The 21,227-nt window shown below is 45.3% G+C and overlaps 1 protein-coding gene across 5 annotated transcripts in view; it reads right to left on the bottom strand.

Moving 5' to 3' along the window:
• The window catches only part of ltbp1 (latent transforming growth factor beta binding protein 1), a 140,256-nt gene that overhangs the window by 14,326 nt on the left and 104,703 nt on the right, over nucleotides 1–21,227 (bottom strand). For all 5 annotated transcript variants that reach the window (XM_054749982.2, XM_054749983.2, XM_070542236.1 and 2 more), the window contains 9 exons: nucleotides 20,668–20,823; nucleotides 19,356–19,442; nucleotides 18,706–18,831; nucleotides 13,154–13,273; nucleotides 10,977–11,099; nucleotides 8,517–8,642; nucleotides 7,896–8,024; nucleotides 5,393–5,521; nucleotides 2,031–2,168 (listed from right to left, as the gene is read on the bottom strand). In XM_054749982.2, the coding sequence (XP_054605957.2) occupies nucleotides 2,031–2,168; nucleotides 5,393–5,521; nucleotides 7,896–8,024; nucleotides 8,517–8,642; nucleotides 10,977–11,099; nucleotides 13,154–13,273; nucleotides 18,706–18,831; nucleotides 19,356–19,442; nucleotides 20,668–20,823 (1,134 nt within the window). The remainder of the gene's footprint in view (nucleotides 1–2,030; nucleotides 2,169–5,392; nucleotides 5,522–7,895; nucleotides 8,025–8,516; nucleotides 8,643–10,976; nucleotides 11,100–13,153; nucleotides 13,274–18,705; nucleotides 18,832–19,355; nucleotides 19,443–20,667; nucleotides 20,824–21,227) is intronic.

Raw genomic sequence — 21,227 nt, 5'->3', positions numbered from 1 at the left:
TAACCAAATTACACACGAGCAAGTCAGTTTTAAATAAAAGGCATCAGTGGTATTCATTACTTGTGGTATAATCAGCATTTTTAAAATCTATTCAGGATTTATGTTTTCTTGTTTGTTCGTTTTTCTTATTTTTATTCTCCTTTTTCTCCTGTAATAAGTGTCATCGCTGCTGTGACGTCTAGCTTTCCCCACTGAGGAACAATAAAGGGATTTTCTATTCTATTCATCTATCTGCAGCCTTTCCACTTCCTGTTTATTGTAGGTTAAATCTTTTCTCACGGGCCAACAACAAAATAAAAACATAATTTTTATCTTAAATGAAAATGCAACATCTCACCTGTTAACTTTCATGTTTTGGAGCAGAAAAAGAGCATAAAACCAACATATTTAAAGCTCAGTTTGCTCCACTGGTTTACTGTGATGCTCACCTGTTCCAGCCAGATACCTGCATCATGGGGTTGATCTGAGCTGAGGAGGAGACTCCTGTTGTTTTGTTCATCTTCATCATAATAATGACAACATTAGATGACAACAGGTGCTCACATAGGTTTGTGCTGCTGAACATGTCTGAGCAGCTTGACCACGTTGTTGTGTGTCGGGGAGGAAAAATAACAACGACAGCAACCACAGAGTCATGCTGGTTTGAGCGGGTTGCTGCTCGCTGGAGTTATATCAGCTCTGTCAGGAAGTTAGTTGGAAAACTTTCTCTGTCAGTCGTGAACGCATTACTGAGCGGTTAAAATCTCCGTTTCTGGGCTTCAACGTCAGCAAATAGCTGAGTAAACTCGGCGCTGAGTGAGAGGAGTGTTTATTTTGTCCGAGACAGCGGAGCTGCAGACACCGGCAGCAGACGCTGGAAAAAACACAAAGGAGGGGGTGCTTCGGTTCCGCGCTAACGCCGCAAAGCATCATAGGAGTTGTAGTTGTTGTGGTAAAATCGGCCAGCGGGTCAGTTTTAATGTATTTTTGATACTTATTTCGCGGGCCACATAAAAATGCTCCATGGGCCTTGTGTCTGACACGTGTGTCATAGGTAATATTTCAGCTACAAGCCAGCACACCGTTCCCATTTCAACTGCATGCTTTGATGTGCAGTTTGAGTGTTTTTTATGTTTGTTTAAAGATGCAAGAAAGACTTTTTACAAAGTTTGTGGCAGAATTGCTTACAGGAAAATAAAAGAATAATTGTCCTACAGGAGTTATTTGGGTGGCTTGCCAACTCCGGGTCGGGAGAGAGGTCCTACCTCAAGTGGAGGAGTTTAAGTATCTCGGGGTCTTGTTCACGAGTGAGGGTAGGAGGGATCGAGAGATCGACAGGCGGATTGATTCGGCGTCTGCAGTGATGCGGACGCTGAGCCGATCTGTCGTGGTGAAGAAGGAGCTGAGCCAGAAAGCCAGGCTCTCGATTTACCAGTCGATCTATGTCCCAATCCTCACCTACGGTCGTTCATGAGCTTTGGGTAATGACCAAAAGAACGAGATCGCGGATACAAGCGGCCGAAATGAGTTTCCTCCGTAGGGTGGCCGGGCTCAGCCTTAGAGATAGGGTGAGGAGCTCAAACATTCGGGAGGGACTCGTAGTAGAACCGCTGCTCCTCCGGATCGAAAGGAGTCAGTTGAGGTGGTTTGGGCATCTGGTCAGGATGCCTCCTGGATGCCTCCCTGGGGAGGTGTTTCAGGCATGTCCTGCCAGCAGGAGGCTGCCGGGTCGACCCAGGACACGTTGGAGAGGTTACATCTCCAATTTGTTCCGGGAACGCCTTGGGGTCCTGCCGGAGGAGCTGGTGGAGGTGGCCGGGGAGAGGACGGTCTCGAGCTCCCTAGTTGGGATGCTGCCCCCGTGACCCGGACCCGGATAAGTGGAGGAAGACGACGACGAGTTATTTGGTGGGGCTAACAAATACATGCTAACTACGCATAAAGGCTGCAGCTGGGAATCAAAGCTGCGATAATCTCCCTGCTACAGCTGCTCCACCGTGCAGCCCGGTTTACTTCCTGTCTGAGTGTCTAGTGAAAATCTACGGATTTACCTTTGGGAATGCTCTCACACTTGGCTGTCATGAAGTTGTAATCCTGGCCGCTGGGACACACACACAAGAAGGTGCCGTCTACGTTCACACACTCGGCCTCTCCACACACACTGCTCAGCAGCTCACACTCGTTCACATCTGAAAAGAAGAGGAGATGATAAATGAGCCTGACAACAGGAAGTTACGACACTCTGGGTTTAAAGGAAACAAACTCCTGAAGAAGCTTGTGAATCTGATCCTTTCTGGTATCATTCATGGAGTCGGAGAACCATGCGTGTTGGAAGCCACGGAGTCTGAACAGATGCAGCTTGTTCCAGCTTCTAGGACTGAGGTACAGCTGCATGCTGATGCTGACTAGACTTAAAGATATTGGCCAGAGGCAAAATTCCTTTGAACAGCATGTGTAAAGAAGTATTAAAATCTCAGATGAAAAAGGTTTTTGTTTTTTCACGGCTGGAATTGAAAGAAAATCTGATGTTTTTTACTGGCGCGGGAAAAACAGAAACTACGGCGACAAGAATGGATATTGGATTACCGGAGACGTTCAACTGAACTCCGTGCCCTGCAGCTGGATATCAGAACACCGGTCCTATAGGAGGATCTATTGTTGAAAAATGGGGATCATCTTTTAGATTATATCTGTGCGTGTGTGTGTGTGTGTGTGTGTGTGTGTGTGTGTGTGTGTGTGTGTGTGTGTGTGTGTGTGTGTGTTGGTTAGTGCTGCGGCAGTCATGCTAACGGGACCCACCTGCTGGAGTCCAGAAGTTCCTGCGGTTCTAAATGGATTTATAGATGTAGGTTATTATTTTAGATCAAACCTATGCAAGTTAAAAATACGTGTAGGACACAGACCTTTAGCTGCAGCTGTAGACACAGTTTTCTGTTTTAATTAGGAACACGATAGTAAACAAAATACAGTGATTTACCGTGTTAGCAACAGCAGCTACCTAGTATGACGTGTGTGAGTGACGTATGCAAAACACAGTTCTTCGCTGCCTGGAGGAGAGAATTTAGATTTTCTGTAATGATTTATGACTAAATTCCTTAACAAAATGAAAAACTGAACCCAGTTCATATTTATATAGATGGTAAAGTGTAGTTATACTGTATTTCTACTATTTTAATGCCGAGTCTGGCCACTACCTTTAAAAGATTATGCTACTTTTTCATCTATGTTTATTTGGCAGATGTTTTTATCCAATGTGACGTACAATACTTAACCTATAGGGCGTGTGGTGATCTGTGGGGGAAGCCCACGCATGCATGAGGAGAACATACAACTCCACACAGAAAGGCCACAGCCAAGTTTCGAACCTGCAACCTTCGTGCTGCGAGACAACAGTGCTAACAACTGCGCCACCATCATTTAGAAAAAAAAGAAACCGCTGTAGGCAATGAAAACTTCCCCCTTAAAGCTAACACGATGTAGCTGGAAACCTGTGAAGTGTGACAGAAAGAAGAATAAATCTGTTAGTGTCTTCAGTGATAAATGAAGACAAATGTTAGAAGGAAAGCTAAGAAAACACAGAAGAACGGGACGAGGAGGAGAGATGGAAAAGACGATGCTGATCTGTTTGGTGGAGAGTAGAAGAACGCTCCCTCTGAGGGGTTAGCGGTAAACCACCGGCCTGGCCGTGTGTTTGTGTGTAAGTGAGTCCATGTGTGCAGACCGCAGAACAGTGATGTTTGGCTGCTTTACAGCAAACAGCAAGATGGGCTGAACCAGGGTGGGACCACGCACAGATGCCCAAGGGACAGAAGGGAAGTGTGGCAAGTGTGTTAGAGACGTTCTGGATGTGACACAATGAGTCTTTTACGGTTTTAGTTTAGTCACTAGGTTTGGTGGCCTACAACCAGATGGCTAAGAAACACAATGCTGCCCCAGATAAGCAGCTGAAAACGGACGGACAGAGGAACTGAAACCAGCAGCTTCAGTCTGCTCTGATGTTGATTATGGTCACTAGGGATGTGTATTGGTGAAATTCTGGTGATACGATACGCATCACGATACGGGGAGACGATACTTCACGATATATTGCGATACATTCAGCCTGACGATATTAGCAGTTAACAGTCCAAAGTGATACGTAACATGTTTAATATGAGGTATCTGAACCATAACTGAGATTTACATTTCAGTGATGGAAACAAAACCCACTGCACACTGCTGCCAACTAGTGGTCGGTGTTTGAATGGCACCAAAAACAAAAAAGAAAATACACAAATGTTTGCATGTAAATTCTCCCCAAATTTTGATGCACAGCTTTTGAATATCGATATAATATCGCTGGAAAAAATATCACGATATATTTCCATAATGATGTCATTCTTACATCCCCACTGGTGTGTGTAAAAATGTATATCAGTACTTCATTTACTTTAACACTCTAACATCAGATCCTCCACCAGGGGGCAGCAGACACAAATAGGACTGGCAGTTTTCTGATGAAGGTACTAATCCTGACCTCAGATGAGCATTGATGTGACAGGATGTTGTACGAGGGGTTGATATAGGCAGTGAGACTAATTCATTCAGGTTTAAATGTACAGAAATGACCTAAAGCATCAGCTAACAGCACTAATGTGTTCAAAATGACCCAGACCCATGGATGTATTTCTGGGGGGACATGTCCCATGTCCATGCCCAGACCTCATCACCACTGGGGGAGACTTCTCTGTCTTATGTCTGGGACAAAAGCCAAACAAACGTCACGTCTAGAAACGTTAGACCAGCTGTGCTTTAAAGCCCCCTGAACAACCTCCTCCTGAGGAATGGAAAGTGTTTTTACCACCAGTCATTATGCTGTCGCGCTGTCATTTCAAATAAATTATGCACTCAAATAGAACTTTATTTTGAAGTCTAGCGACCCGTCCCCATCTGAGCTGGTCAGGGTTAAGGCCACGCCCCTATTCACTATTAAAGAAGTCACAACTCCTGAAAAATTCCACGATGAAGAAAAGTTTCTTTAACGTTTAGATCTGAACCTGCTGATTCTTGGTGCTTAGTCGCTACAATTCAAAATACTGTCTAAATGACTGCAGATATTCTGTGTTCTTCTGGAAGCTGTCCAGCAGCGATCTGGTTGTTCAAAGATTTTAAACTTGCCATCAGGAGAAACTGCTCCTTCGTGTTTGTCAGCAGCAGGCTTCCATGTGGAGGTCTGATTCATCCAAACCTTCCTCTGCACTGCCCTCTAGTGGATGAACCGTCTAACACACAATGCGAGCAGAAATGGGCTTTTAGTTTCGAGTCTGTCTAATAATCAGTGTTTGTTTGTTGTTATGGTGTCTTCCATTTTATTTGAAGAGCAGCAAATGTTGCCAATAAAAACCTACTCTCTGACTGCATCAAACCCACTCACCTTCACAGCTCTTCTCGTCCTGGGAGGCCTGGTAGCCCTGGTCACACACACACTGGAACGAACCCAGTCTGTTCTCACAGAACCCGTGGAGCCCACATCGAGTCTCATTGAGCCCGCACTCATCAATGTCTGAAACCCACAGAGCAGAGAAAAGTCCAAAATGCTGCTTTAATCACAGAAAAGGAAGCAAAGCCGTTGGTTTTACGCAAAACCAGCAACATGAAAGGTGAACCTTAATACCAGTATAGCTTACTGCCAAAACATCTGCTGGAGCAGAAAACGCACAAATGACTTGGTTTTATAAAAATACACACACACACACACACACACACACACACACACACACACACACACACACACACACACACACACACACACACACACACACACACACACACACACACACACACACACACACACACACACACACACACACACACACACACACACACACACACACACACACACACACACGTTTCCACTTGGGTCTGAGTCTGCATAAATCATGAGACGGAGGGCAGCAAATATCCCTCCTAGTCTAGACAGCCAGCTTAAAGGCTTCTGTCTGTTTTTGTTCCTCTATTTTTTATTTTCTCCTCGACTTTCTGGAAAGGCGAGGGCATTAAAAACAGCTTTGGCACACAGACCCAGAATCCTACCAAAGTGGAGAAAGTAGCAGCACCATATGAGAAACAGAGGGATGGAGAAGAAAAACGAGCCCCTGAAGATGTGAGTTAAAGATGTCATGGACCATAATCTTCATCTCAAGCCCCAAAGAGTGTTCCCCCTCAGAGATGGAGAGGGTTGTGTTTGGGGAGATGCTGATTCCAGGAGCAGTGCCTGAACTAGAAAAATGGTGACCTTTGTCAGACCTCCAGTCCACACTGGGGACATCAGCAGTGCTGAATGGTCTACTCGCGTGCTACGCGGAGCATCGATCCACACCGGGGAGCGTTTCAGGTGCGATGCAGCTTCTCTGCCTTCCCTTGAGACTTCAAAGGTCACGGTTTGTTAATGCCGTCCGCCTTCAGGTTTGGCATCGCTGTTTGATGTCATTGATAAGGTTGTTCCTCTCCAGTGCCAGGATTAAAGCCACACTGCTGCACTTCTCTAAAGATGCTGGGCGTAAAAAGCTGTTAGGTTGCACGTGTTAAAGCAATCTTCATAGATAAGAAATCTCATCTCTGCAATAGTCTTTTATTTAGAAAAATAGCAAACGTTTTACACTGAAAGCGTGTGTGATTTCCTGTCTACCCCTATGTAAACTGTGGATGTTGATGTGAACCAGATGCGACTCAATGCAAAAGTACAACCCAATCCTCTCTTTAGTGGTGCAGCGAGTCGTTTCTGCGACGCACCTGAAATGTTCCGCGCCGCGGCCGGTTTGGATCAACTCTCTGGACTATAACGGATTCTGCTGCCATTCTGCACTGCTGTCTCTGCAATGGACTGGGGGTGAGGTATCCCAGAAGACCTCTGGGGCAGCTTACAGGCACAGAATGAACAGAAGGACTGCATCTCCTGGCCACAGAGTCAAAAACTCAGGTGTCGGAGGAATTTAAAACAGCCATGGAGAAGAACCTTTGTTTGGCCCAAAGGAGGTTCTGACAAACCAAAACCCCAGCCCATCCCAGGCTCTACTGGGTTCTGGGTGGGGAACTGCTGACCCAGACAAAGGGGAAGACTTTGGCCCAATCCCAATACTCGTGAGATCCCAGCCAGGGGTGCAAGTGCGTAGGGTGTCCCGATTCTCAAGTGCGGACGTTGACCCTTTGCAATCTTAATCCGGACTTCACCCAAGTCTGCATCGATGCGGACTTGGGTGAAGGGTATTACCCACAATCCATTGCTGTGGGAGAAAGACCCAAGTGCTTTTTCTGTAAATATGTATTTTCTAATGAAAGTAGTTCATCTAGGATGATCTGTTGATGTAAATTTATTTCAAAGAGTTTGCTTGTTCATTTGAAAGATGTTAATAAAGTTATTTTTTTCTTTAAGTAGCACAGCAACCAGCATCCCGGCACAGCACAATGCTCCCTGTCCCAATTTGGCAAATTTTTGCACAATCACCACGCACTTGAGGCCTTACCACAGTTTACCCTGGTAGAGATCATTGAGGCAGTCTAAAAGTTCTGTGAGATCATTCCTGAGATCCTGAAGGGATTCTTCAGAAAGATCTGGTGAGCCAGAACTCACTGAAGGGAATAAATCTCCTTCCTAGGCCCGGGATAAATCCCGGGATCCTCCAGGGGGAGCTGGAGAGTGTTGCTGGGGAGAGACTTCTCCGATTGTCCAACAAAATAACGATGTTTTGTTTATGACATCATTTTGGGTAGTTGGACTAAAATTAAAATTGTTTTACTAAATAAAACTATGTTTTCATTTGATGTGTTAATAAAAACCATGAAACTGAGAAAGTACAGTATATAGTGGGGTACTGTAGATAAGACCAGTGTGTGTGTGTGTGTGTGTGTGTGTGTGTGTGTGTGTAGTTGCATCTTACCATCACAAGATGGTGTGTTGAGGCTGGCGGTGAACCCAGGATCACACACACACTGATAGGACCCCTCAGTGTTTACACATCTGCCATGAGGGTGGCAGAGTTCTGCTTCTTCCACACATTCGTCGACATCTGAGACGACAGACAGAAACCACTTAAAGCTGCGTGTCTGGACTGGTTTCTCTAGCTCTGTGGAGCCCTAAAACTGGGATCCTGCTGTAATCAGAGAGCCTGACAACAGCACGGGGATGAAAATGCTAAGTTTCAGTAAATTAAAGGGTCTGATGGGCTGATCACTGAAACCTGTTTAAACTAGACTAGAATTACAATAGCTACAATAGCTTTCACAACAGGAGAGTAAAAAATGAGACTATAGAGCAGGGGTATTCAATTCTGGGCCTGGAGGGCTGGTATCCAGCATGTTTTAGTGGTTTGTCTGCTCCAACACACTAGATTCAGTGGTTGAATCACCCGTGCAGCTCATCAGGCTCTGCAGAAGCCTGTTAATCACCTGCTGACTGAAATCAGGTGTGCTGAAGCAGGTTAAAACTAAAACCTGCCGGGACAGAAAACCCCTGCTATAGAGTAACTAACAGTTAACATGAACTGTGAGAATGAGTGTACCTCTGCAGCTGGTGCCGTTCACCTGGCGATACCCCTCAGGGCAGGTACAGGTGTAGGAGCCCAAGTTGTTGATACAGTCTCCTACATCTCCACAGACTCTGTTCTGCTCCTCACACTCATTCACATCTGGGGGTGTTACAGAAGGTGAGTTTAGAACAGCAGGGCTTTCCTGACAAATCCCTGCTTGACAAAGTGCGCCCCTCCCCTCTCGGTTTTGCCCGATCCACAAACGTTTCTCAGGTGGACTCAATCCCCTCTAATCCAAGGAAGGATCGGCGTCCACAGGCAGACCCTGTTAATCGATGCCAGATAAATGAGAATGGAAGGAAAGGACAGAGCCTCGTTCTTCATCCAGATGGAGCGATAATTATTCATCCATGCCTACGAGGACTACAGAGATATCAGAACTACAACAGAGACCATGAGCTGTTAGAATCTGTGTAGCTGGAGCTATTTAGTTAGCACGCTGAGCATTTCCATGTTTCCATGGCAACACAGGAAGTCCACTTCAGTTCCTGTTTCTCCACATATTTTATTAAAGCTCTCATCATTTATGTGGTTTTCATGTTCTGCTCCAGAGTCTGGATGTTTAGAGACTGGAGGACTTTGTTTCTGCTGAGCAGCTGTGAGTTTTAAGAATTTGCGGTGGTCATGTGACCCTGAAGTTAACGCTGTAAACCGTTTGTCACAAATACACATTTAGCACATATATTACACACCGAGGAGAAACATCATGTATGTCATTTAAATCAGATATTAGCGTGTTTGACTCGTGTGACCAGAGTACATATATAGTCACTCCGATAAAGCATTTCCTGCTACATGTCTTATGTTAGCAGCCGTAAGCTAGTTTAAGGCTATTTAACATGTTAATGATATGGGTCCATCCCAGACTAAAGCTGAAATGTAATTATACTTATTAATAATGCTGACATCAGTGGAATCAAACGCTGCTAATGAGGTTAAATACAACAAAGATGTAAATCCAGTAGAGCTCATGTTTAAAAACTCCACATGTATGAATCATTTAGCCATGAAGCTGCTACCGCTGCGGGCCAGCGGTGGCGCTGATTCACCACCTCGTAGCTGCCAGCCACCCACAAGAAAAGGGACGTCACTTGCCTCGTCCAATCATATTCACAAAGAGTCAGCTAGCCTAGCTGCTAGCCTGCCATGGAGCAGGTTTGTTCTCTAGCATGTTACCATGGTGACTGGGAGGGGCTTCAGGCTAGTCATGTTCGTAGAACCGATTCAGGGGCAGTTCCACCGGGATTTTCAAAAGAAAGCCTGATTTGGGATTCGATCGCTCTGTGGAACAGCCCCCTGTACAGAAACACACGAACCACTGAGTTTTCATTAAACAGTAGAAACAACAAACTTGATGTAAATTTTGGGATTTTAACCCAAAACAGAGCATTTAATCTGGAGGAACTGCTGAACCAGTGGGTTTACAGCTGAGAATCTGTGAGCGATTACTCAGGTCTAAGACAGAAACGAGGCCTGCTTAATTAAAACCATGTGTGTGTGTCCCATCAGCAGTTCTGGAGTCATAAAACAGAAACACGCAAAAACAGAGGAATAGGTGGAATCTGCAGCTGACTCGTCACTTAATCAGCTGCAACACAACAGCGCTGGTGTTCAAGGCAGTGGGGGCAATTCCATTTTTATTGATTAGTATATTAGACTGAAAGGCAAACGTGCTGCACAATCAAGTATTAATATGCCAGGTTCTGACTCAGAGCCACACATTATCTCCTAACTGTAGAAATGACGATCCAGCCCGGTACTGATAAACACAATTTCCAAACTCATTCTGCAAAAGTTAAAAAAGTTGAAGTAATTTTCAATAATAAAAATTATTGTGGAAAAAAAAATCTGAAGTTGATATTTAATTTATGATGAAGACTTTTCTCAGACACATCAAAAATAAGAAGTCTTAAAAGTCGTCAGGCGGAGTCTACGGTCGTCTTTCAAACTACTTTTTTGTAGTTCTGAGTCGAGCGTATGTAGGAGTTCCTTGTAATTATCCCCAGAACAGAAAATTTTTGTAACATCTGCAAATAAAATTAACTTTAATGATTGATGCAACCTGCTGGGTTCCTCATATAGGAAACTTTTTACTGATTGGCTTAATGACCTGACCTGTACTGGAAAGTTTACTGTGTGAAGGTCCTTGAGACGACTCTGGTCGTTATTTGGCGCTACGTAAGTAAACTTGAATTGAATAGAAAAATAGAATCTGTGAAGATTGCCTTTTGAGCAGTGAAACTGTTTTTCTTAACCCTCCCACTGTCTTTATGGGTCCATGTGGCAGGGGTGAGGAGTGAGCACCACCTCACCCCTGCCACGTGGACCTCAAGGGATAAACCACCAACCCTGCTCAATGGTCAACTTTCCTCGCGGGGTCACCCCCATTGGGACAGTGGGAGGGTTAAGTGTCTAAAGATTTACGGCTCCTACCATCACACTGGTCTCCAGCAGGCGACACTCTGAAACCGGGCCCACACCGACAGAAGAATGAGCCGCGGGTGTTTTGGCAGTGGCCTCTGATGCAGACCCGCTCATCCTGGCACTCGTCTACATCTGGAAAGGATGGAAGAAGTTCACATCAACAAACGCTTAAGCAACGGACTAGTCTCACATTTATTATAACAGCTGTTGCATAAACAGTAGAGCTCACAGAGTCTAAAGGAAGATCTGTGAAGGCGAGCTGTAAACAATAATAAACAAACAGCAAAGGAACAATCTGCCAGCAAATCTAATTAAATGAAAGAAGAAAGAAAATTATGCCCCCCCCCCCACCCAGGATGTGGCTTGGCCTGCCCTGTTGGGTTTGAGTCAAACAGCCAAAACCAACTGGCTAACCCCGTGTCACAGAGAGGCAGGCGAAGCAAGCTGAAGCACATATCTGGTTTCTGCCGCGGGATTCAGGCCTTCCAGGATAAAAATGGGTCCAGTAGTGCTGGTTTGTTTATTCACCGCCTGATTAGAGGCTGGTTCTTCTCTGCGTGCATTTCCCGGGCTGATTTCTGTATGTGGAGGCTAGAAAAGATGTTCTGAATAGTTGAGACTGCTTTTAGTCCATCGATGGCTAATTGTCACAAATGCACTCGAACAGATTAACGTTCTATCACCTAACTAAAATATCCAAATACTAGTTAAAGAAACAGGTTTGGGAGGGTTTAGGGCTGTGTCAGAATGAAGAATGAGTGCTTGTGCATAAATATCAAACTTTTCCAGGAAACCCTTTAAAAACAACAAACGCTGGGGCCTCGTCTCTTTGTAAGGACGGGAAGGAACGGGACACACATCCGTGGTGTTGGAGCTATGCTGGAAGGTAAAATGCCCCGTTTTTGTATAGCGCCTTCCTTCACAACACAATCAGTCATTCACACGCTGGTGGAGAGGAGCTACAATGTAGCCACAGCTGCCCTGGGGCGCACATGATTTAATAACCCCGACTGTCTCACAGTAATGAATGAATCAGCAGACCCGGGTCTGCTGGCGGCGAGACGTTGCACGTCTGAAGAGTTGATTCTCTGATGCAGTTTTGCAAAGAAAAGTTGCTTCCTTATGCTACTGACAGCGTTATGGTGTGTGACGTATGCTACTCAGCACTGATTGGCTCGGTTAGAATCTCAGGGGGTGGGGCTATTGGAATAGGAGCGTTCCCAGACCCTTTCTCTGTGCAGAATTAAACAGGAGGAGTCTGGCAGGCCAGGCTAGCACTGACCCAGTTGGCCTAACTGGACCTCGCTAGAACTGAACAATTCAGGAAGTGAATTCTCTTTTAATATCTGCTGTTTATCAATTTGGACCAACCAGAATCTAGAAGGTGTAATAGTGGGCGTTATCAAAATCCCTCATTCCTCAATCTATGAAACCGTCATTTATCAATATAGGAATATTAAACTGTGACTAACCTGATAATAAATCATTAAGTAGACTCATGGGGTGTAAATAAAGCATCATTTCCAGAATAAACATTTTTGTTGATTCATTCATTGCTGTGAAACTGTCAGGATTATTAAACACTATAGTTAAAAGAATATGATTGTAAATAACTTGTAACATTAGGAAATCATTTTATGAAACAAAATAATATATTTTATTAAAGTGAGTTAGATAAAAATTTTGTCTCCTGTAAGAGGACCAGCCCCGATAAGTCAGGAGATCATCGTCATCATCGCTTATCCTGGTCATGTGCGGCACACCAACACAGCTGAGGAGGTTCAGAAATGTTAAAACTCCTCCACACCTCCTGTGGGAGATGTTTCTGCATGTCCTACCGGCAGGAGGCCCAAGGGTTGACCCAGGACTGGGTCTGGGCTTCCTTACAAAGGCCTGCGACCCAAACCCAGGTAAGCAGAAGATATGTCATTATTGGAACTATTGATGGACCCAAAATGAGATTTAAAAAGATTTAGTGATAAAATAGGTTACAACCTGAGGACTGTTTAGCTGTGGGCCGAAGGTGCTGACCGACGAGAGAGAAAGGATAAACAGAGATACAGGTAACTAAAGACCAAACCCCGAACACACATGATGAGACACCATCAACCAAACTACACCGTAACTCTCTGCAAACACGAGGCTTTAATGGAGAAACTGTGTGTTCCCACCTGAGCTGAACTTACCGACACACTGGCCGTCTTTCCCTAAGAATCCGTCAGGACAGGAGCCACAGCTGAAGCTCCCCGGTTCGTTATGGCAGATCCCAGAAGGACACGCCGTCCTGTCTTCACATTCATCAACATCTGGAGGAACAAAGAAGATTTTAACAAAAGACGCCGCTTTTTACGGTTTGTTTCTAAAATCTGTAACTTCTCAGCAAGTTTTCTTTTACTAAACGCTTTGGATGTAGATAAACAAACCAAAGGATCCCTTTGGTACACCAAATGGCAGATGGGTCACAGAAGATGGAACAGAACCCACCTTGTCCTGTTGGAGATGTGATTTTACCCACAGCAGAGCTAAACGCAGTGTTGTAGCCGAGAGATCGGTACGTCTGATCAGCTGTGTCAAAAGCAGCCGTCAGGTCTAACGCCAGCGACACATGCTTACCCCATCCAAATGTCACTCGTTACTTCTATGTGAATCGTCTGCAAAACCCTTAACAAACCCTGGATCACCAGTGAACTGAAGAATCTGCTAAATGAGAAAAAAGCCTTCAAGGAGGGAGACAGGGAATTATTGAGGAGTAGAAGCAACTGAAGATCAAGATCAGAGACAGCAAGGAGGCATACAGGAAGAAGCCGGAGAACAACCTACAGAGGAACAATATCAGAGATGTCTGGTCAGGGATGAAGAAGATCACAGGTTTCACGCAGAGGAAGGATTGCACAGATGGCAGCCTGGACACAGCCAATGAACTGAACAAGTTCTTCAATAGGTTCAGTTCAGGAACAAACCCGGCATCCTCCTCGCCTGTCCCCAGCCAATCAGACATCCCATCCTCCTCTGATCCAACATTTTCCTGTCACACGCCAGCTCTTTTGTCCTTCAACGCAGTCATGGACTCTTCTGGTTCTATAAATCAGTCTTCAACCAAGTCAGGAGATGCTGCTGCCCCATTTACCTCCCCCTCCCACCTATCTGTCTCTAGAAGTCAGGTGAAGAGGCAGCTGGAGAGATTGAACAGGAACAAGGCTGCAGGTCCGGATGGTGTCAGCCCCAGAGTACTGAAGGCCTGTGCAGAGCAGCTCTGTGGGATTCTGCAGCACCTCTTCAACCTCAGCCTGGCCCAGGAGAAGGTTCCAGTCCTGTGGAAGACATCCTGCCTTGTTCCAGTTCCAAAGAAAACTCGCTCATCAGTCAATGACGACTACAGACCGGTTGCCCTGACATCCCACATCATGAAGGTCCTGGAGAGACTCCTGTTGGTCCACCTGAATAAGCAAACTAGGACATATCAGTACCTGCTGCAGTTTGCTTATCGCCATGGAGTTGGAGTTGAAGATACCATCATCCAGCTGCTTCAACCAATCCACTGTCATCTGGACAAAGCAGGCAGCACTGTGAGGGTCATGTTCTTTGATTTCTCCAATGCATTTTACACAATTCAGCCTGATGTACTTTGCCAGAAACACCAGAAGACACAGGTGAGGGCTTCAGCTATCGCCTGGATTAAAGACTACCTGACAAACGGACCACAGTTTGTAAGGCTGAAGAACTGCACATGAAACCAGGTGATCAGTAACATGGGAGCACCACAGGGGACTGTACTCTCACCATTCCTTTTCACCCTGTACACCTCAGACTTCCAGTACAAATCAGAGACCTGTCATCTACAGAAATACTCAGATGACTCTGCAGTTGTCGGGTGTATCAGAGATGGACAGGAAGCTGAGTACAGAGAGCTGGTGGAGCGCTTTGTGGCATGGTGTGGAAACAATCATCTGACCTTGATCGTGAACAAAACAAAGGAGATGATTTTAGACTTCAGAAGAAACAGGGTGGAGTCAAACAGTTTCCATCATGGGAGAAGAAGTGGAGGTGGTTGAGGAATACAAATACCTTGGAGTTCACGTGGATAACAGACTGGACTGGAGAAAGAACAGGGAAGCTGTTTACAAGAAGGGACACAGCAGACTGCACTTCTTGAGGACGCTTAGGTCCTTCAATGTCTGTAGCAAGATGCTGCAGATCTTCTACAAGCCTGTTGTTGAGAGTGTAATCTCTTCAGCCATCGTCTGTTGGGGTAGCAGCATCAGAATCAGGAACCTGAAAAGGCTCAACAGCCTAATAAAAAAGGCTGGTTCTGTTCTGGGGACGACTGTGGAACCACTGGAGGAGATAATGCAAAGAAGCATTCTCCAGAGAATCAAGAAAATTATGGACAACCCTGAGCATTCTCTTCACAAGACTGTCCGACAACGGAAGAGTGTCTTCAGTCAGAGGCTTCTTCAGTTTCGCTGCAACACTGACCACTACTGGAGATCCTTCCTGCCAACAGCCATTGTAATATACAACAACTCTTTGATGACTTGATTATTATTATTATCCTGAGCTACTACAGCAATCAATTTCTCTCTGGGATTAATAAAGTATTTTTGAATTGAATTGAATTGAATTGTCTCTGTGCTATGAAGGGGCTTAAAGCCGGACTGAAGGACCTCTGGAATGTGAAAAGTATTTAAGTAGTCCATTAACTGAGCATGAACATTTTTTTCCATGATCTTACTCAAAAGGCAGTTTTACAATAGGTCTGAAATGATCGACGTGTCCGAGCCCGGCGTCTTAAGTAGCGGGTGCCTGAAACCGCTCGGCACCTGACCTGACTGGAATCAAGTCCAGAATATGTGGTGAAACCACGGAGGAATGACATCATTTGGGTAACCACACGGTTTAGCCTTCAGCACAGGCGTCTCTGATTCAGGCAGAGCAACATGAACTCGGGACATGCACAGGCGGGTGGAATGACCCGCACTAGTTTAGTGCCTTTCTGAGTCAGAGGACTCCAAAGTGCTTTACACTTCAGTGCATCACACACACATTCACACACTGGTGGTGATGAGCTACCATGTAGCCACAGCTGCCCTAGGGCGCGCTGACTGAGGCGTCACCGGTCCCTCCGAAGTGTCTTGCCCAAGGACACAACAGCAGAATTCTCTGTCCAGAGCTGGGATCAAACCTGCAACCTTCCAATTACTGGACAACCCGCTCAACCTCCAGAGCTTCCGCTGCCTCCATCAACAAAGAAGGGTGAAAAAAGAATGACAGGGTCGGGCAGGTGCACCAGGCTTACTTACCTGAGAGGGCATGTGATCAGAAAACAACGTCCTGGACATTAAGTTACCCACAGACAGGCCAAATGATAAAACTAAGTCCAAAGTGAGACCACATTTATAGACTGAACTAAATTAAAAATGTTTAGCAAGTCCAAGATGTCCTCAGCCAGAGGCTTCCTGAGCAGCAGACGTGGAGATTAAAACCCCCAACAGCAGGATTTAGTCGTACCACGGAGCCCAGTTGGCAGAAAGTCTGACAATTCAGCTAAAAAACCTTATCATGCCGAGGAGGTCGGTACGCTACTGCACACAGTAACAGAGGCGAGTGGTTCTGTTCACACAAAGCTCAAACTTAAGTCAGGCAGCGATCCAAAACACATGAAGGAAAGAAATCCTTCAAAATAAAAGTCTTATTTGCCACCGATCTTACGTTTATTAATCCCTGTCTGATCCGGAAGCCGGGTTGGAGATTTCTGGAGTGGCAAAAGCCTGTGCCACCGGCCGGAGGTTTGACTGATCCACTTCCTGAGGAGGGCTGAGGTGAAACCATCAGGGTTGCCCGAGCAGGAGCCAGCCAGGAATGCCCGGGGTCCAGAACACGCCATGGGACCAGAAGTCACGGAAACTGTCGCTGTATGGAGCGACGATGCCGAGGAAAGCAGGAAATCCAGACTCAATTTATCGATGTGACCTCCACGGGCAACATGTCATCGTGACTGGTGGAGGTGGAATAGGTTGCCAGCGTGAAGGTACTGTGTCCAAATAAGGAGGCAGAGAATCCTAGCTGTCTTTACCAAGGCGAACTAAAACTTCAGCAGATGATCCTGTTCTTAATGTCTGGCATTCATATGGCAGAGTGGAGCTGGAGATGATGCAAGGGGAAGCAGTAGACGGCGTTCCAGTCGCACAGACGCCCTCCTGCTCAAAACCTGCCTTTAGGCGATTTGAAACCCAAAGTGCTTTACAGAGATGACATCTACAGGACGCACAACGGCAACAGATTTTTAAAGATGTCTGGAAAAACTCGTACTGTGATCACACTTCCTCAGCAGCTACAGGGAAATAATCACCAGGTCTGTGGACCCCCCCAGAGTTCGGTTTGTTACCCAGTACAGCAGAAAACCACACAACAAGCAAAGCAGCAGGAGGAGGGTGGAGCTTAGACTGGTCTCGTTCAAAACGCCACCGAATGATAATGATGGCGTTCACATAGCTGCAATCTGAGATGTGATTCTGCATTTCACTCATCGGTTATCACAAGGACGGACCCTTTTGAAGCTCCTGTAAAAGCAGGTAGAGCAGTACCTCGCTCATCGTGGGCGTTACGGTCTAAAAACAACCCGCAATAGGCCAAATCCGCCAAATCAGCTTCATTCTTTACAATTATTATAGATGTTAGTAGTATACGCAGCTACTACAGGGGTCCCACACCCACACACACCCACACACACACACACACACACACACACACCCACACACACACACCCACGTCATTTCCAGCATGGGTTTGGGTGACCCGGGAATGCTGTCAGAATAAACCCGTCAGGGAGACTCTGGCAGAGTCTTTGTTGTTTCTAGTCATTTCCCGTGTCACAGCGAGGCGTCTGACATGAAACGGAGCAGAAAGTCCAAGTCACATAAAACGTGTTGGTTTCCCAGTAATTAGACAGATCCCAAAGGAGATTCTCTCCAAACAAGGTGCTGCAGTCGTTCTGTTTTACAAGTTTAACTCTTTTAAAGCACATTAAAGGAATAATGAGAGAATTAAATGGACGCCTTCATTACTTTTTCTCAGAATTTTAGGGAAATAAGGAACTTTTATTAGACTAGATCAGATTTTTTTCCAGAGATTAAAGTCAGTGATGTTTTTCTCTCACCTAAACTAGAGGAAATTTGTTAGATAACACCATTTTGTTTCTAGTTGACTTGATGGTTTAAAATCGTTGTAGCTTAAGTTATTCAGAGCTACTGTAGAAGGTCCACTGAGCCTGAGTTAAGCTGTGTGAGAGGAACTGTGAAGCTTTTGCTGTTTGCTTGTTCACGTTGAATATTTAGTACATGAAATACATAATGATAATAATAATAATAATAATAATAATAATAATAATTGATGCATATTTAACAGTGACTTAGAGATAAGAAGCAGAAGTTTTTTACTTCTCTCGTTGCACTGGAATTTCCCGTCCCACATTGGGTAGCCTCTATTCCACATTTAGCGAGTCGAGATCTGGTCACCCTGGCATAGGTGACCAGATCTATCTCAACTGACCTTGGAAAGTCCAAAATTGTAATTTGACGTTCAGAGGGATGCAGCCCGTCTAAAATCTAACAAACGGCAGATTCACCTTCCTCTTAGCCTGGGAGGCTTCATGAATAACCCTTTTCTGACTGATGTTCTGCAGCTTTAAGCTACACGTGAAGGTTCTGCACACACACAAGCAGTCCTCTGGGTTTCTCACCTGTACAGGTAGCTTGGCTGTCGTCTAAGCGATATCCCTGATCACAGTGGCAGGTGTAGCTCTCAGCTGTGTTGTAGCAGATGCCCTGTCCACATATGTAAGGGTTGATCTGACACTCATCCACCTCTGGACCAGAGCGGAGACAACAGAAGGTCATTAAAACTCCCATCCCGTTCATTACCAACAATAATAAAGAAAGTTTGACAGACTTGTTGAGTCAGGATCTATTTCCTCGGCCTTCATTACTACAGTTATCAACTAAATACTGACTTTATTTGGTTTCTCATCAGGTGGAAGCTGGGCTCGAGCCTGGTCGCTTCAGTTCCAGCACCGTTCATGCTCTTTAGAGGGAAGTTTCTCTGATTCTTCCAGGTTACCTGGACAGTTACCAGCCTTCTCACAGACATTATTTCCCTTGCTAAGTGTTTCTGGGCCACAACTGACTTCAGCTAAAGTTTCAATAACTTTATTAAAGACCCAGAAACCACCCAGGCACCTGGGCGACCCCAAACCAACAGTACCAACATCTGTGTTACATCCGTGGCTCCGTCCATTCAGGATTCATGTCCGAGAAACAAGCAACTAAACACAAATGCCTGCTGGAAACCAGGAACAACTGATTGGTTATAAATGTTTCTGTGATAACTCACCAGCTGACTGGGTGGGGGCGATGTCCTGACCGGCGTTAGTGGGGAGGATCTCTACTGGAGGAGGGGGGGAGGTCCTCTCAACAACCTCTGATCAACCAAACCACACAGAGATTCATCACATTTACAAATGATCAAAGATCCAGAACAATGAGAAACACGTCCATCTGTCTTCAACCGTTTCATAATAACCCAGAGGTCAGAGGTCAGCAGAATTTTTCACATCTACAAGGATGCGCGTCAGACTTCAGAGCCACAGTGTTACTGGATGAGCTGAGTCAGAGAAGATTTTGGTTTTCTTCAGTTGGAAATCAGCAGAAAAGTTCTCATGAAGACCTTTAAAACAAGATGGCTGACATTTAAGTGTGAATGGAGCTCACCTGGGAGAGACGGATTAACAAGGATTAAGGGGGGAGGAATGTCAGCCGGATTACATCAGAGGTGGTCCTCCTATAGGTTTAATCTACATGCAGAGCTTCTGCAGCCGTCCGTCTAGGTTTCTAGGCTCCATCAGTGACTTTTGTTGCTTTAGATAAAACAAGCAGAGCGCTAAGCGGTGGTGGTTTGCTCTCGAAACAAAGAAAAGAAATTATTTTCTTCTGATGAAATTGTTAACCCTGCTGTGGGCCTTAAAATAGTTTGAACAGTTTTACTTGCAGACTGCTGGTTAAATTTCCTTTGCTGTAACCAAGGTTTATTACTTAGTTTATTATTTAGTACCAATATCCCTTTTTCCACTGATAGCTTAACAACTTCCTTCAGTCCCTTCACAATAAAAGCCCTAGGCAAACAGTCCGTGTTGGGTTCAGTAGAAAGATCAGCCATTCAGACCAAAGAGCGTAATGAAGTCAACCCGATGCAGTCGGGACACCTTACAGGGATTTTTTGATGTTTTAAGAGTTTTGTTTATAAAACGTCGACAGTGATAGAATCCCGAACAGCCTTTGTTCAGAGAAATAATGTTCACATCCAACAGAACTGATAAGCTAACGGCTAGTTTGAGTGCAGGTCATGGTTACTTTATACATCTTTACACCTCCATCGGTCTCATGTCACACCCACGGTGACAGGTCCATCGCAGGGACACACATTTGCCTCCAGTTAACCTGACATGCATGCTTTTGGTCAGAGGGAGGAAACCAGAGAAAACTCACGCATGCACAGAACATGCCAACATGCAGCTGGAATTTGAACCTGCAACCTTCTTGCTGCAAAGCAACAGAGCCTACTGCTCCATCTTGTCGCTCCCGTTTAACAATCACTTCATTCATGTATTTCCTTCACTTTCAAACCGAACCTTGAGCCCAGTTCTGACCTGGTAGAACCTCCTCCTCGGTCCCGAAGGCCTCCACCGCAGGTTGGGGGGGGATAAAGTCCACGGGCTCCTGGAAGTCTGTCGCCGGCTTGTTGACGGGAGGATTTGGTAGAACGGTGTAGCCCATCCCACCGGGGCAGATTTCTTTGAACAAAGCTGAAAAACACAAAAACACATTTTGGGATTTTTCACATAAAGGAATTTAATTACAGCAAAAGTTTGGACCTGAAACCTTCATGTCAACAGGAACAGGTGAGATAAATAAACACAAGGCAGCAAAAGAAGCTCCGTCCTCCGGGAGACACGCTGGACAGGAAGCTGAAGAGAGGAATGATCTTTTCCATCCCTGCTCCACATTTTCAGGTTTCTCTGGTTTACAGGTGACAGGTGGTGGCTAACCTGTTGCAGCGGGACCATAACCAACCCAAACCCGAGACATTAACGCAGCGTTTCCACCGGTTACTCATAGGCACTAAATGATCATGAAAGCACAAATAAAAACAGGAATGAAAAATGAAATAAGCTGTTTATGTTAGAGAACACAGGATTACAGAGTAAAC

Source organism: Nothobranchius furzeri, chromosome 12 (genome assembly GCF_043380555.1).
Source record: "Nothobranchius furzeri strain GRZ-AD chromosome 12, NfurGRZ-RIMD1, whole genome shotgun sequence".
Taxonomy (NCBI): domain Eukaryota; kingdom Metazoa; phylum Chordata; class Actinopteri; order Cyprinodontiformes; family Nothobranchiidae; genus Nothobranchius; species Nothobranchius furzeri.
The sequence above is the reverse complement of the archived record's forward strand: the minus strand, read 5'-3'. Positions and strand labels throughout refer to the sequence as shown.